Consider the following 17,745-nt stretch of genomic DNA (forward strand, 5'->3'; position numbering starts at 1 on the left):
CTATCTATTTCATCTATGAAAAGACAACTCATAATTTCATACAACAATTTGCAGGTTACTGTAGTGCGACTAATTGTATGGTGGATCACAAAATGCGTCGAGGCTTCGATTAATGTTTTTCCTCTATGAACTGCAAGGGGACCACCTCATGGGGAATCCTTTGGCTCAGAACACATTTGAGATACACTCACAAACAATTAATGGTTTCAGAAGCTATATGTAGAGGTGATCAACAACTGCAGGCGGTCTGATGGCTACTAAAACACCCCTAGAAAACGGCGACTGCCAGAAGTCGACAAGGTATGTTCGATCCCCCTCTTTTTTTTCGTGAAGTCGTCTTGCTTTCCCCATCACTGGTGGTGCTTGGGTCACTAAGGTACCTCCCTTGACACAGCTGATAGACCGAGGGCCATACACTGTGACTCATTTTTTATTTTTTCGTTCTACAAACGTGTCACTCATTAGTGTTTGTCGTCTACCAAGACACCCAGAGCTTACTCATTGGGTACTCTTTACTACACAAAAAGCTTACTCATTACCCACACATAAAGCTTACTCATGGGTACTTTTTACTACACAGAAAGCTTACTCATTACCCACACACAAAGCTTACTCATGGGTACTCTTTACCACACACAAATTTTACTCATGGGTACTCTTTACCACACACAAATTTTACTCATGGGTACTCTTTACCACACACAAATTTTACTCATGGGTACTCTTTACCACACACAAATTTTACTCATGGGTACTCTTTACCATCAACGAACACGTGGAACACATATTAACAGTAGGAGCCGACACGAGACTTGGGGGGAAAAAACCTGTGTCACATTCAAGGTCGTCCTGCAGCAGACTGTGTTAGTTTTCCTGTGGCCCAGAGGCTCGGCTGTTCTCTGCTCAGAACATGATGTCGGACAGCGACGATCCTTGTGCTCTTCTGTCTGAGCTTCTTTAAAGGCAGAATATAAGGTTATATTGACTCACTGGACCTACGTCCGTCACAAGTCCCGTCAATGTAGCTCTCAGTGTCTCAGTCGCTCACCAGGACACAAGTGCCAATATTATTTATATATATATATATATATATATATATATATATATATATATATATATATATATATATATATATATATATATATATATATATGATATGTTTTCATTTGTCACAATATCATTCTTTTTTCAATGTTTTTAGTTTTCGAATCAATTACTGAAAAGTCTAGTTGTATTGATTACGCTGTATCCTCATCTTTTGGATATGTATGAGAGCTTCAATAACTCTCGCCGGCAGCAGGGATACTAAACGAAAAGCCACGAGCTGCACTACCAGCCGCACGACGAGTGACGCGTGACGTGAGGTTGGTAGTGACGTGCTGGACCACATCATTCGACAGGACGTAAATCATACACACAACCTTACCTGGAGATACCATCCAGAGAGCAGAGTGAGGCGAGTGGTGGAACGACCTGGGAGAAGACATAGACAGACAGACAGACAGATAGAAAGACGACAGAGAGACAGAAAGACGACAGAGAGACAGACAGACGACAGGCAGAGACAGAAAGACAGACAGACGACAGACAGACAGACAGACAGACAGACAGACAGACGACAGACAGACAGAAAGACGACAGACAGACAGACAGACGACAGACAGACAGACAGACAGAAAGAATGACGACAGACAGACGGACAGACGACAGACAGACAGACAGAATGACGACAGGCAGACAGACACAACCACACAGACCGGCTACTGTGCTACCTCACCCTCTGCGTAGGTAGGGTTAGTTCCCATGTGTTATGGGTCTCGAAGGACTAAGGGGGTGAGGGAGTTCGTCTTCCAAGGTGGGATGTGAACTGGCTCGGACAGGAGTGTAGCAGGCTATATCCCTCGCAGATACACGCACCACACAGCTAAGTGCTCTTAGAGCCACACACAGTGTGCCGTAGGGTTCAGCACACACACACACACACACACACACACCCTAGCGTTCAGCACCCGTGCAGACACATCCTGCATCTCAGCTCTCTCGTAGCTCAGTCTTGCCTTAGGTTCAGGACCCCCTCAGCGCTCAGTCTTGCTCCAAGATCAGGACCACTCAAAGCTAAGCTGTGCCCCACTCTCAGAGCTCCTCCGATCTACGCTATGGATCAGTCTTGGGACATCTTAAAGCTTAAAGAGTGATTCAGTCTCAGAACATCTCAGATCTAAGCTGAGAATCAGTTTCATGGCCATTCCCATCTCAGCTATGCCCCTAGAATCATTATCAAAGGTTTTTTGGTCACACATCCCCCACCATAGTCAGAATGAGAGATCCTATCATAAAAAAAGACAATACAAGCAGAACGGTTTTAATTTACAATGACATCATTCAGTGCGGCTCAATTTTAATGAGATTTATAGCATTCTTACAAACATAATCATTATTGAAGTTAATTATACAAATAACTGAAAACCAACCGTGGAACTATTACCTTTAACTGCTTACTCTCATCACCTGCAACACTTGACCCAGTTGGTTCATAATAGACAGTCATCTCCCCACCTGTCAATGTGCCCCAGCTCATCAACTCTTTCGTCAGGTATTATTTACATACATTGACAGAGGTCGAGCTCCATAAAGGTATTGACAATGATTTCATATCATTACGCGAGCATATTTGGAAATTACTTGAGTATATTCTTATATTCATATAATATAACTCCGTCACCTTTAACTGAGCTTTAACAATTAAGGTCTTGTTCTACGTTCATGATTTGCGTTACGTTCATGCATGGTTAGTGACGGTACGACCATTAACCACGACGAGACGACTCTTAGGTACTATGTGTCTCTTCTCGAGAGTCGTACCGTCGTTCTCCGGGGTCGTCGTACCGTTCGCGTCCAATGGGTTGAGGACAAGATGGTACACTGCACCTTCAGGAGGAGTAACGAACGGATGGGGCAACGAATATGATATTTCGAGTACTAAGACCATTGTGGGGGAAAGTCGATGTGCAGTTGGCATGTCACAGTACAAAGATAAAGATCGGGACAAACGCTCCGTCAGAGATGCAGGGGCTGATGAGATGAGAGACCATCACTCACTCTCATGCATGGACTCTGTGTGTGTGTGTGTGTGTGTGTGTGTGTGTGTGTGTGTGTGTGTGTGTGTATGCCACTGGGCCGTCCTTGTACATAACCCCTTTGTATTTACCAGTTCACTTTAAGTCAACCAGAGAGTTGAATGAGTATATTGTGTGTTTATTGATGTCACTCATTTCCCTTGACAATGACAAGAGATCTTTAGTATGTAAAAGACTCGCTTCACTGTTGTGGCACAAAGGTGGTCTTCCAGTGGAGGCCCGCGATGATTGGTGTTGCTCTGGAAGCCGTGATGTTCTTTGGGAGGTTTTCTCGTGCGATGCAGAGTGACGCTCGACCTCCGCAGCCAAGAGAGAGATCGCGTCTTAGTATCCATGATCTTGCAGACTGCTGGGCCACTCCGGGAAAAGGAGGCAGATTGTGTCATTTCCCGTAACCTGTTATACGGTCTTTAGCTAACCAATGGTCGTTGACTAACCTATGTGGTCGTTGACCAACCTATGGTCGTTGATCAGCCTATGTAGTCGTTGACCAACCTATGTTCGTTGACCAGCCTATGTGGTCGTTGACCAACCTATGGTCGTTGACCAGCCTATGTGGTCGTTGACCAACCTATGGTCGTTGATCAGCCTATGTAGTCGTTGACCAACCTATGTTCGTTGACCAGCCTATGTGGTCGTTGACCAACCTATGGTCGTTGACCAGCCTATGTAGTCGTTGACCAACCTACGGTCGTTGACCATCCCCTGTGGTCGTTGACCAGCCCATGTGGTCGTTGACCAACCTATGGTCGTTGATCAGCCTGTGGTCGTCAACTAATCTATAGTCATCAATCGACCAAACTATGGTCGTTAATCAACCCTACGGTCGTCTGCTGATCTATGGTCGTCAAGTAACCTAAGATCCCTGTAACACTGTGACGCCTCGCAGCTGTAACATCGCCCCCCGAAATTTGACGTTCCAATATCAAAGCAGTGAAACACCGTGAAGCCATAGTACCAGTAACACCGTAACATTATGGTCCTGTGACGTACGGCGTGTCGTGAACGCCGCTGCGTCACACCACTATCACTACGTGGTAACACTTATAACGCAAGATGAGACAGTAAACATCGTACGTCTGGAGGAGCCATAAGTGACAAGTCGTACGTCTACCGCTCTTGTAACGATGTGAGACCGTTGAAAGTCGTGCGTCTGGTGCCGTCGTCAGAACGTGAAGTCACTTAGCGTCGTACGTTGGCGCCATCGTAACAATATGAGGCCGTTAGACGTCGCACGAATGACGACAACGTAACAATGCGTAGCCGTTATGCGTCGTACGTCCGACGCCCTCGTAACAATGTCGGGCTTTGAGATGTCATACGTCTGGCGCCGGTATTTAAGAGAAAAAAAAATCATCGTACGCCTGGCACCGACGTTTGAAAATGCGGGGTCTCCCGCCGTGTTTACGTTTGAACAAATTAAGACGCATCACACCTTCACGAAAGCGAACATTTTTAACATAGTTGAGGCGCGGCGCTTGGGCCTACATAGCACCTCTGTGCCACAGACTTGCTCGCAGAAACCTCCAGCGTTATCACCATCAATAGACGTCATAATATCAACCATATGGCCTGAGGGAAGCGTAAAAAGGCTTTCGAAATGATCATGTCAAAATTTTTCCCTCGATTGATTTGCTTTTAGGGAGGAACATACTTAAAATAATTCGTAGATGTCTGCATTTCTTTCATCAAAATTTAAGGGATGGATTAGAAATGATCGATAGAAGTCTTTCGAAATCATCCCATTAACCCACTACAGAATGACCGGACGGTACGACACTTCTACACAACGGTACGACCCGACGGTACGACCCTTTTTCCACGACGGTACGACCCTTTGAGCGTGATGGTTTGGCCGTTGACCCGGGCCTTTAATGGTCAGGTTAAGGGCTAGACCATCGTACTCACGGGTCGTGCAAACGTAAGTGAGGAGGTGTTGGACCACCTGCGTAAGGGATGTACTGTCGTGTTCGAGGAGCGCACCGTCGGTACTCAGGGGTCGTACCGACGTACCATTAGGACTGTACCGATCGTGTATAAGAGGAGTTACCGTTCTGCTCAAAGGGTCTCACCGTCGTACACAAGGCCGGGTCGTACCGTTGTGCTCTGGGTTGGAGAGAGAGAGAGAGAGAGAGAGAGAGAGAGAGAGAGAGAGAGAGAGAGAGAGAGAGAGAGAGAGAGAGAGAGAGGTGGGGAGGTTTGTTTGAGGTTTTTGTTTTCGTGTGTGTGTGTGTGTGTGTGTGTGTGTCCTGGGGGTTGGCCAAAGCTGCCCCGAAAGTCTCAAAACTTTGGGTTCGACGCTCAGCTGAAGTGGTGGCTCTCCCTCCCACTTCCTTAAAATACTTCATTTCCTTCCCACTTTGCTTCGTTCGGAGACATTCTGGTCACACTCGGTTAATCGGTTTTATAAAACTTTATTTCCCTCACGCAATAAAGATAAAAGTTTTTTTATTTCATCTTTTTAGTGAAATGTTTATTTTCTGGGAATGGTACGATTTGTTTGTATCGGCAAGAGGCTTCTCAAAAGCTGGGCTCGTAATTGTGTCTCTTACTCTCTCTCTTCTTTCTCCCTCTCTCCCTCTCCCTCCCTCCTTCCTCCTCTCTCTCTCTCTCTCTCTCTCTCTCTCTCTCTCTCTCTCTCTCTCTCTCTCTCTCTCTCTCTCTCTCTCTCTCTCTCTCACTGGACGGCAACGCCTTACAATACACTGCCGGGAAGCAGGGAGTGTGTGTGTGTGTGTGTGTGTGAGAGAGAGAGAGAGAGAGAGAGAGAGAGAGAGAGAGAGAGAGAGAGAGAGAGAGAGAGAGAGAGAGAGAGAGAGAGAGAGAGAGAGAGTCAAGGGAATAACTGAGGTATTAAGACGAAACTTGGGAAGGGAGTAAGGAAAAAGATCGAGAGGGTGAGTGAGTTTGGAATCGAGGGATAACAGAATAGATGATGAGGTTGGAGAAAGTAGGAGATGAGGCATGGGATTGGAGGGAGCAGAGAGGGAGGGAGGGAGCAGAGAGAGAGAGAGGGAGATCTCAAGAGAGCAGAGAAGGCGTGAATAACGTTCTATAGTATTTATGTGGCAGGGCGGCTCAGGGAGGGTCTGACTCGTGTGGGTAGGTAGAACTCCGTACCTCAGGTCTGGCTGGCAGTTAGGGCCGTCCCTGGGTAAAGTGGAGGGCGGGCAGGGGGGGAAACGGGACGCGGTGGCTTAGCGAGGGGGACAATGAAGGGGAGAGGCTGGCGGGGTGAGAGAGAGAGAGAGAGAGAGAGAGAGAGAGAGAGAGAGAGAGAGAGGAGAGAGAGAGAGAGAGAGAGAGAGAGAGAGAGAGAGAGAGAGTTCTGTTGACGGGTGAGGCCGGTGGGGGAAGGGGGGCTGAGAAGATCTGTTGAAAGGGGAAAGGCGGTGGTGGTTTTGGGGGAAGGGGGAGAATGGGGGAGAATGGTGGTGGTCCGTGCTGTGGGAGAGTGGCAGTGAGGGGTGGCGTGTGGTAGGGTAAGGTAAAGCATCATGTGGGTTAAGGGAGCATGTTTATTTATTGAAGATTAGGTAGCAAGCTTGAAGGTAAAGGAAGGTAAGGTAAGGTAAGTATATTGTTATAATACACAGCACGGACCATCATCGCAGTGATATAACGTAAACCTTATATTCAAGCAGAGTATTATATAGTCCGGAGACATTATCCTTGATGCTCATCAGAATGATGAAACACATGCTATAGGCGGAGCTTTATATGACATAAGGAAAATAGGATGGAGCATATTAGGTAGATGCAATCATAACAGGGAACAGCCTAATGGTACGTTACAGCTATAATACCACGTAGCATGATGGTAGTAAGTGAATATATCACGACAATATAATAGTAGCATCCACAAAGCACAAAAGGGGTGTACATTCGTGCTTGGAAGGAAGCATGTGATGGCGGTACGCAATTATGTAAGACTTTATATAAGGGCAACATGTAGTTATAAAAGGGGAAGGATCAAAATAGCTGACAGAACACAGTGTAATAATAGGGGCGAGCATTTATAATGGAATATAACATAATGGTAGAGAACACTAAGGGGGTTCGGGAGCAGTCTAATGGTAAGCCAAGTCTTCAATGGCAGATGAGGGTAATGATAGGGACAAGACAGATGTTTAACAACAGAGAGTGGCGCTGTGTAAAGACGGTACAGAGAGTGGTACACTGCAGGGGGTCGGTGTACCCTCGTACCGTCCATGGTAGAGAGGTTTGCCAGTACCCGACTGCTGGGGGGGGGGGGGGTGAGGAACGACAAGGGACGACCGCCGAGGAAAGGGGAAGGGAGAGGAGGGGGTGAGGAGAGACGACCTGGACGAACGAGGATGGGGACAGGAGAAGCGTTGTCGTTCTCATTTGTTGCCGACGCCTGGGGTCGCCGCCCTCCCTCCTGCTGCTGCTGCTGCTGCCGAGCCTGGAGCTGGGAGGGTCTTCCTCCCTGCTGCTGCTGACGCTGAGGACCCCATCACTGCTGGTGTGAGGGGGGGCTGACGCTGAGGGTCTCAATCACTGCTGCTGACGCTGGGGTCCTTTCATTGCCGCAGGGGATGAAGCACAGCCCTGTAGTGCTGCTGCTGAATTCGCGGCTGAAGGCGCGCACGGAGTCCAACATTCACGGGTGAAACATTTGCAAGTCCCTGAAAATAGAAAGAAAACGATAAAAAAAAAAATGGTAGAAAATAAAAGAGTGAAAGAGAAAGACATTTACAGTTTCGTTTTAATACGAAAAATTTTGCGTTACAGATTTTCCATACAATCTTTTTTTGTCGTTTTTTGGGAGGGATTTTAAGATTATAAAGTCTGTGCGGGTAGCGGGTAGCTACGTCTTCAGTGTCTCTGTCAGTGTGGGTAGCGGGTAGCTACGTCTTCAGTGTCTCTGTCAGTGCGGGTAGCGGGTAGCTACGTCTTCAGTGTCTCTGTCAGTGCGGGTAGCGGGTAGCCACGTCTTCAGTGTCTCTGTCAGCGCGGGTAGCGGGTAGCTACGTCTTCAGTGTCTCTGTCAGTGTGGGTAGCGAGTGAATAGGTCTTCAAGGCCTCCGTCAACGTGGAAAGATCTTCAGGGCCTCCGTCAGAACGGGAAGTAGCGAATAGGTCTTCAGGGACTTCGTCAGTGTGGGCAGCAAGTCGGTCTTCGGGCCCTCCGTCTGCGTGGTTAGAGAGTAGATCTTCAGTACCTCCAACTACATGGAGCCTGGATCATCCTTGCTTCATTCCCCCTTCCCTGCCTCTCCCCGCCCGCTCCCGTGTCCTCAGTAAGGTAAATAAACCGTTGTTATCACAGAAAATTGCATGTTAAATCTCGTCCACCGTTTAATCAGCGCCGCTTCGCTCTCAGGAGTGAGTAAATCATGAAGAACAGGGGCGCCGCCGCTGGCGGTCCGTCATGGGCAGACAGGCACCAACTGCAGGGACACGGCAAGCAGAGACTAGCCAGGAGGTAAATAGGCGGGAGGAGCACCTTCCTACCTCCTCTCCCTCCCCTCCCCCAGCATCAGCAAGGTTGCCTCCACACACACACACACACACACACACACACACACACACCAGCAGGGCTGTGCCCCCTCACACATCGACGGGGCTCTACTCCCCTCACGCTACATCAATAGGGCTGCCCCCACACAGTAATAGGGCTGTCCCCACAATTTTGTAGGGCTGCCTCCCACCCCCACACCACACCATCAGGGCTGTACCTTAACCCCTCCACCCCCTTTCCCCCAAGCACAGTACACTAGCAGGGCTGCCACGGTGCCACCAGGAGGACTGCCGCCCTCCACCCCCCACATCAGCAAGGTTATATCCCCACACATCTGCACGATTGCCCCCACTCCCCACACACACACACACACCCACAAACACACCCACACATTACACCAGGAGGGCTGTCTCCACACCAATAGTCTACCCACCCAACACACCATACCGACAGGGATGTTCCAACACATTAGCAGGACTGCCCCTTAACCCCCTACACACACACATAATATGAACTAGGCAGCCCCTCACATCATACCAGCAGCTCTGCCCCTCACACACCAGCAGGGCTGCCCTACCCCCACCAACCCCCCAACACACTAGGCTACCAGTGCATTTGGTATGATAAATGTAATAACTTCAACCCAGAGCATGTAAGTCTTTTTGGATACGCTGGAGCCTTCAGCGGCGAGGAGTTGGCCGATGTGCGAGGCTCGGGAGATGGCGGCCCCGGTAGACATTTTGGGGGCACCTTCCTCCTGAAGGGGAAAGATGGGGGGGGGGAGCCATATTGGCACCCATCCCTCCAACGAAACACTTCATGATATCTTAATTTATGTTAAGAAAAGTCATCGAGGCGAGGTTTATATGTAAGAAAAATGCCTGGGTGTGATTTTTCTTTTTTTTTTTTTTGGTTTTGTGTAGTTGGAGCGAGCGGTGGTTGTGGGCAGGGGAGGGGAGGGGGAGGAGGAGGGGGGCGGGGCGTGGTGCGGTAGGAGGGGCGAGACGCGCCATTGGCTGAGGCTGGGGACCCCCTGCGCGCAGGTCTGGCGGCCAGTGTCGCGGTGCACACGGTGATGGCAGTATGGGGCCGTGGCTGGCATTCCCCCTAACTACATAACTTATACCTGGTGTGTACCTTTACAATTGGCGTGCCACCATTCCTCCCTCCGTCGTGGTACACCATGGCTACGGGCTCGCAAGGTAAGACTCTCGCCTCCCCCCCCCCCTCCCCCCCTTCCCATCTCCAGCCCTGAGCAACACCCTCCCGGCCAACCTCGCCTCGTTAGCAAATATATGCGTATTAAGTGTCTGAAATTAAGGGAGGAGAGGAAAAAAAGAAGGGAGGACTTACCTAACGCCCCGCACTGTTCGCGCTTAAATTGGAAATTTGGGGCAACTGATGGGTTTTCGGTTCCCCCGTTGGCGTCGTGAGGTCTCAGTCTATAGCCCTGTCTCTACCTGGTGTGTGTGTGTATGTGTGTGTGTGTGTGTGTGTGTGTGTGTGTAGTACTCGGGCGGATACACTCAAGTGTAGCTGGAGACACTTGCCGTCGGGTGAGTCCGTGTTCGTACTCAGAGGGCAGCGGTGGGAAGGAACACGACGGTGATCCTCTCCACTCCTCCAGCTGCTGCTGCTGCTGTTGGACTCTCGCAGCGGCTGCCTCAGCAGCCACCGTAGTTTGTTCGACCGCTGCGGTAATCACCGTTCCGTCGGGCGACGTCTGTCGCAGGTGTGCGACGGGCGATGGCACCGGCCCGTCGCAGGAGATACGCGGCTCCTGTGTCCTGACGGGCGGACGCAGCGCGGGGGACGGCGCGCCCCCTTGGATGAATTAATCTAACAGTAATTAGCGCTAATGAAAAGAGGACTGCGGCGGCCGGCAGCAGCAGCAGCGCCACTCATGCAGCTTTTAGTCTCTTAAAGCTGCGCTTCCGGGACCAATGGTGGAGTGAGGCCCGGCCTGCTGCCGGCCCTACCCTGGCCTGGCCACCCGCTCCTCCTCCACGCTGGCCTGCCTACCCTCAACCCTCCACGCTAGCCTGCCTCACCCTCAACCCTCCACGCTGGCCTGCCCACTTTCAACCCTCCACGCTGGCCTGCCTACCCTCAACCCTCCATGCTGGCCTGCCTACCCTCTACCCTCCACGCTGGCCTACCTACCCTCAACCTTCCACGCTGGCCTACCCACCTTCATCCCTCTACGCTGGCTTGCCCATTACCCTCAATCCTCCACGCTGGCCTACCCACCTTCAACCCTTTACGCTGGCCTGCCCATTATCCTCAATCCTCCACGCTGGCCTGCCTCACCCTCAACCTTCCACGCTGGCCTGCCCACCACCCTCAACCCTCCACGCTGACCTGCCTCACCCTCAACCCTCCACGCTGGCCTGCCTACCTTCAACCCTCCACGCTAGCTTGCCTACCTTCAACCCTCCACGCTGGCCTGCCTATCTTCAGCCCTCCACGCTAGCCTGCCTACCACACTCAACCCTCCACGCTGGCCTGCCTCACCCTAAGCCCTCCACGCTGGCCTGCTCACCCTCCATCCTGCGCCAGCCTCACCCTGGCCTGACACCCTCCGCTCTGTCAACCCTCCTCCACGGCCTTTCTCTGGCTGGGCCAATTTCCACCTCCCAGCCTCTGGCTGCACTCAGGCCGGGGTAGCCTCATCAGGTTACAGATCTCCATCTGCTCCAACACCACCACCGCCACCACCTGCATCACCACCTTAGACCACCACCACCACCACCACCACCTGCCCACTACTCATCCCACCTACACCATCACCTGCATAACAACTTGTACCATCTTCACCATCACCACGTGCACAGTCACCTAAATCATTACCACGTGCACCCACTGTACTATCATCACGTGCACACCACCTGCATCACTGTTAGATGCATGCTAACTGCACCACCGCCACGTGCATTCCGCCTGCATCACTACCACGTGCATACTAATGCACACACAACACCACTACATACAAACAGTATGCAGTTCTACCGCGTGCACTCAGCTTCACTATTACCGCGTGCACCCCATCTACACCACCACGTGCACACGACCTGCTTCGCCTCCAAGTGCACCCACCTGCACCGCCACCTACGTGACTACCACCTGGACTACTACCACGTGCACCCACCTGCACCGCCAACTACGTGACTACCACCTGGACTACTACCACGTGCACCCACCTGCACGCCAACTACGTGACTACCACCTGGACTACTACCACGTGCACCCACCTGCACCGCCAACTACGTGACTACCACCTGGACTACTACCACGTGCACCCACCTGCACCGCCAACTACGTGACTACCACCTGGACTACTACCACGTGCACCCACCTGCACCACCACCGCCACCCACCCACCTACACCACAACGTCCCGCTCTAGCCCCACTTGCAGTACCACCTACAGATTCTCCCACTGAAATATCTGGCTCCAGTCCTGTTAATGCTGAGTGTAAAGCTGTGCTGTTGTGAGCTGTGCAGCTCTATTCAGCTGTTGGTGCTCTGCTGTAGCTAGCGATACAGCTCTCTCACTGCTGTGCTGTTGTTAGCGAAGCAGCTCTCTCTTTTTCGCTGTGTTGTCGACAATAACAGCGGTGGAAGGTGCTGCACTCGCGCCACAGCTTTCACCAGGACAGCGCAAGATGCAGCTGTATGACAGCGACAGTAGACAGGGCGGCGGATGCTACAGCTGCCCATCGCCGATGGTGGTCACCAAAATAGAAGGTGTGGGATGCTGCTACACTGTGGATTATCTTGCTCGTTCAATGTTGCTAAGTTTAGCTGCTACGCGTCTCATGTTTCTCCATGAAGGACATGTGTAGCTTACCTGCGACACCTCGTCTTCCACTGCCGCAGCTAATATGGGATACCTCGTCCTCCACTGCCGTGGCTAATATGCGACACCTCGTCCTCCACTACCGCAGCTATGTGACACCTCGTCCTCCACTGCCGCGGCTAATATGAGACACCTCGTCCTCCACTGCCGCAGCTGATATGGAACACCTCGTCCTCCACTGCCGCAGCTATGTGACACCTCGCCCTGCACTACCGCAGCTAATATGTGACATCTCATCCTCCACTTCCGCAGCTATGTGACACCTCGTCCTCCACTACCGCAGCTAATATGTGACATCTCATCCTGCACTGCCGCAGCTATGTGACACCTCGTCCTCCACTGCCGCAGCTAATATGTGACACCTCGTCCTCCACTGCCGCAACTATGTGACACCTCGTCCTCCACTGCCGCAGCTAATATGTGACACCTCGTCCTCCACTGCCGCAGCTATGAGACACCTCGTCCTCCACTGCCGCAGCTAATATGTGACACCTCGTCCTCCACTGCCGCAGCTATGTGACACCTCGTCCTCCAGTACTGCAGCTAATATGTGACGCCTCGTCCTTCACTACCGCAGCTACTCTGAAACTTCTTTTTTCATTCTTCATTCACCCAGCAGTCATACAGCGCCACTACTTCACTCCTGTAGCTACACTCATCACACTTCCTACGATACAGCAACTTCCCCTCACCATCAAGAGGCTATTACATCCCTCACATGCACAAGGCTAATATTTCCCTCACATGCACTTGGCTATTATTTCCCCTCACATGCACAAGGCTATTATTTCGTTCAGATTCACACGGCTATTATTTCCCTGACATGCACACGGCTATTACTTCCCTCACGTGCACACGGCTATTATTTCCCTCACATGCACATGGCTATTATTTCCTAACGACATCACGGAAGAAGGTTTCCGTGGGCCCTCGCACATTATCTTCCCCACCCAGCATATTGTCTCGTAAGATGAGTAAATAAAGAGAAATACCTAAAAGAACAACAACACTGTACAGCTGCATCCGGATTGGCCCCTCGTGTTGTCGTTCTCATCAAAACGACACGTGTCAAGTGCATCAAATGGACTCAAGTGTTTTCCCTCGATTGAGACAGAACATCGAGTGATAAGTGCAGAGTGTGATTAATGTTATGTTGTCTCGTTTATTGCGGATGGAGAAAAAAAACGAAAGACAATCGTGAGATCATCTCGACAAGAGGATTTTGGTTAATTGGAACCTTTCATCAGCTTTAAGATGATTATCAAAGAAGGACAGAAATCAACTCGACGCTGATATATGTTTTCCCTCATTTGACGCACGATTATGAACAGGGGCGCACTGGAAATAAACCAACACCCCTGGGTTAAGTTGACACTGGGTAAGTAGACACGAAGAGGAGGGGAAAAAAATGAGAGTGGAATCCAGTTTCCAGCAGCGTAACAAGAGGTGTTAAAACCCGTGATATCATCACAAGTGCCAAGATCTTCGTCTTCCTCATCAGCTTCAAAACGAACGGTATTTCTAATTTGCATACTGATGTCTCTCCTCTGTTCCGCCTGTGTTGCCTTGAAGGAGGTATAAACAGGACTAATAAACGCCTTTCTTAATCAGTATTGGTGATGAGGATTGGAGTAAAAACGTGATAATCGAGTGAGAACGAGTGTGGTCGTGTTCACTACGGACACACATGAGTCGTGTAGCGATCAACCAGAGCTCTGTTTGGGCGACCGTGATGGTGTCCAGTGCTTGATCTATCGAGTGTACTGTCGACGATAGCCTGGGTCTACGTGGGAGTGTCCAGTACGCACACACACACACACATACACACACACACACACACGCACACACGCTACGTGGTGTACTGTTTGATGTAGACTGCATGAACAGTGGTACCCTTCAGTGCACCTAATACCTTCGTGTAGTTGAGGGGAGTATCGCAGGCGAGCGTGTGGTATTGGTTCCAAAGCACCCACTACGCACTGTGCCTCTCCATGACGGCCGGGGCTTGTACCAGTATCGCCCCGTACACTTCGCGTGTATTTCGTCAGTATCTTGGATGCCTGGAGTGTACCGTCTGGTACACCCAGTACCTGGCGTACCGCTCACTGTACAACACCAGGCCAGCGGCGGCCTCAGTGACCCAGTGCGTTGAATATCTTCCTCTCTGTAACCTGTGCTTGCTGTACTTCGCCGTCACCCTGTGCGTGTAAAAGAAAACTGAATTTGCATATCTGTTTTCTTGGTATATATATATATATATATATATATATATATATATATATATATATATATATATATATATATATATATATATATATATATACCAAGAAAGCAGATATATATATATATATATATATATATATATATATATATATATATATATATATATATATACCAAGAAAGCAGATATATATATATATATATATATATATATATATATATATATATATATATATATATACTCGAAAAATAGCCTTAGGGAATCACATATGTGAACATCATTATTTTTCAATCGTTCATCCCTGGGATCTCTTTTACGGGGCTTCTAGAAGCAGTGTGAAGGTTGCGCTACGTTCAGTTACAAGGAAAAGATGGTGCTCCTTTGGAGCGAGAAGTTCCTAGTCGAGACTGTACTCCTTTTCATCCAAGGACGATGATATATGCTCTCCAAAGGTGACTTTTCACTCGCGGCGTAACTACTACGAGTAGGCAGAGTCCGGTAACACCTGGACATCATCATGTTCAGTAATTAGGAAAGGTAGTTGTTAATGGTCCGTTCAAACTATAAAGTACTAAGAAAAGCTTTAAAAATTATAAGCAAACTCAGAAACCTAGTCAAAACGTACAGAAAAAATGTCTAAAACAGTCGAAACTGAACTGAAGCCTTGGTGTACGATTAATGTGAACCTTGGGTATGAAGGCCTAACCCTTGACCTTATCCTTCACTGAGGCTCGTACCCTCTAGGTCATGGGTCAAGCTTGGAGATTCGGGTGTTCTTAATTCCTTAATGATAGCATACATGTTCGTTTGCTGAGCGAACAACAGGATACCAGTGGTTGAAGACGAGTGTTGACAAATTTCCGAAGCTTCGAAACGATCCAGAGACTGTTCGAAGCCGTGGTGTGAGTTGGGGGAGGGTGGGAGTGAGGGTGGCCAGCCAGTACTTTACTGTTAACCAGTGTATGTGTGTTGTTGTGCAAACGGTTGGGCAACCTGTCCTCTAGGGTGATTTGACGATGCCTGAGGATGACGAATATTGTTAAGATGGAAGCCATAGAGAACAGCTTTCCTTCATAAGTACCGGCAGATGCCTTGTAGTGTGTGTGGGAGGGAGGGAGGGGAGTAAGTGTGTGTTTGTGTGTGGTGATTATCGACCGCCATAGTTTCAACAAGTGAGGTGACACAGCGCTACGGGATCGGGAATGTTAGGTAAGAAGTCCTGACGTATTTTCTCTTCGAAGTTATGATTTGGAAGTGAAGGTTATTCATATTGTTCTGAGGTTATCATACTGGGATGATGTTGTTGGCATAGACGTTGACCGTGAGATGGGCTGATGATGTCCTCCGGTGTCGTTGGGGCCTGAGCTGGCGTCATGGGACGAGATCTTATTTTCTTTCTGTCTCACTTTTTTCCTGCGGGTGGGGGTCGGTGAGATGGGGTAAGGTTCAGTTGCAGATAGATCTGGGGGACATTCGTTGTATTCAGGGAGAGAGGATGCATTGAATATCTTTGATCTAAGATTAGACTTTGAGTTCGACGGCACTGGTCCTTGAGTACGACGATATGACCCGTGAGTACGACGATACGACCCTTGAGTACGACGATACGACCCTTGAGTACGACGATATGGCCCTTGAACACGCCGGTACGATCCTTGGGCATGAATAGATTGCCTTTTGGGCCTGACACGAACAGCGAGTATTCATACCCAAAGGTCGTGCCGTCGTGCTCAAGGGATCGTACCTCCGTGCTCAAAGGTCGTACCGCCGTGTTCAACGGTCGTATCATCGTGTTCAAGGATCGTACTGTCGTCCTGAAGATTCAGCTTGACTAAGGCAATAAATATGGCAAATCCAGCTCTTAAAACTGAGCTGTCAAGTGTTAACGATCGCTGACGACCCTGACGGTAATTGGCCCCGTGCAACGAGCAGATGTGGTTTAACTACCATCACTCGAGAAGGAATGTCGTCGCTTCTGAACCAGATCTAAAAGTTTCTTCTTCCTCTTCCTCAAACTTTGGCTGGTGATAAATTTGGTGTTACGATCCCTCATGTTTTAGGTAATCGCGAAAGTTACGCACGTCACATGTGATTCCAAGGTGGGGGGCTTCAGGCACGCACTTCCTGTAAACATAAAGATAGCACGAGCGTTACATTTATATTTCGCTATGTCTTTTTTACGGTGGCATAAGCTCCGTCTCGTAGCTATTTTCTGCATTACTCGTTGATAGAGAAAAACGAGGAGGATATCAGAATGTGCTTATTGAAAATATCTATGCTAAATGTACTTTCTTTTTTATATTTTAGGTGTTCGAAATGTGAAACCCAACTAGTTTTGTATAAAATTTTCGTGAGGGAAAAACCTCTCTCTCTCTCTCTCTCTCTCTCTCTCTCTACACACACACACACACACACACACACACACACACACACACACACACACACATATATATATATATATATATATATATATATATATATATATATATATATATATATATATATATATTGCCTTGGACAATCGCATGTTTACCAAATGGCGTCCTGGCTACGTCTCTTCGTTGTATATCAACTGACTGTTATATTTCTCTCTTGTGTCTCCCCTGATGATGTGATAATTACACGACAGTGCACTTGGGAACTTATCGTGTTTCATATTCCCCGTGGACTCATAGGTATATATATATATATATATATATATATATATATATATATATATATATATATATATATATATATATACATATATACATAATTCGTTACTTATGCTGTATTATAAAAAGTAATTGCTAGGTTTAAGGGATGTGGAGGACAGAGAATATGACAGTGTATAAAATTTGTTAACCGAATTGTATATATAATTATCAGACCTGCAGAAGGTGTTTCTCCTCATATTTTCTTATCTCTCGACGGTGAATGATGAGGGCTTTGATAACCAGGGCAAGTATTGTGGGGTAATCAATATAAAAGTAGGTAACACATTTGCAGGAATGAATGGAACCGATTAAATCTTCGTTTACCTTCCTCTCGTACCTGGCATTTAC

The 17,745-nt window shown here is 48.8% G+C and overlaps 1 protein-coding gene across 9 annotated transcripts in view; it reads left to right on the top strand.

Annotated features, from left to right (window-relative positions):
* Positions 1-9,685: 9,685 nt before the first annotated feature.
* Positions 9,686-17,745, top strand: part of LOC139754149 (insulin gene enhancer protein ISL-1-like) — a 478,425-nt gene continuing 470,365 nt past the window's right edge. For 6 of the 9 annotated variants that reach the window (XM_071671298.1, XM_071671297.1, XM_071671290.1 and 3 more), the window contains exon 1: positions 9,686-9,824. In XM_071671298.1, the coding sequence (XP_071527399.1) occupies positions 9,806-9,824 (19 nt within the window). In that variant the 5' untranslated portion in view covers positions 9,686-9,805. Of the gene's footprint in view, positions 9,825-15,824; positions 15,911-17,745 lie in introns of those variants that run through there. The other 3 variants (XM_071671292.1, XM_071671295.1, XM_071671293.1) reach the window with 3 other exon arrangements.

Source organism: Panulirus ornatus, chromosome 16 (assembly GCF_036320965.1).
Source record: "Panulirus ornatus isolate Po-2019 chromosome 16, ASM3632096v1, whole genome shotgun sequence".
Taxonomy (NCBI): Eukaryota; Metazoa; Arthropoda; class Malacostraca; order Decapoda; family Palinuridae; genus Panulirus; species Panulirus ornatus.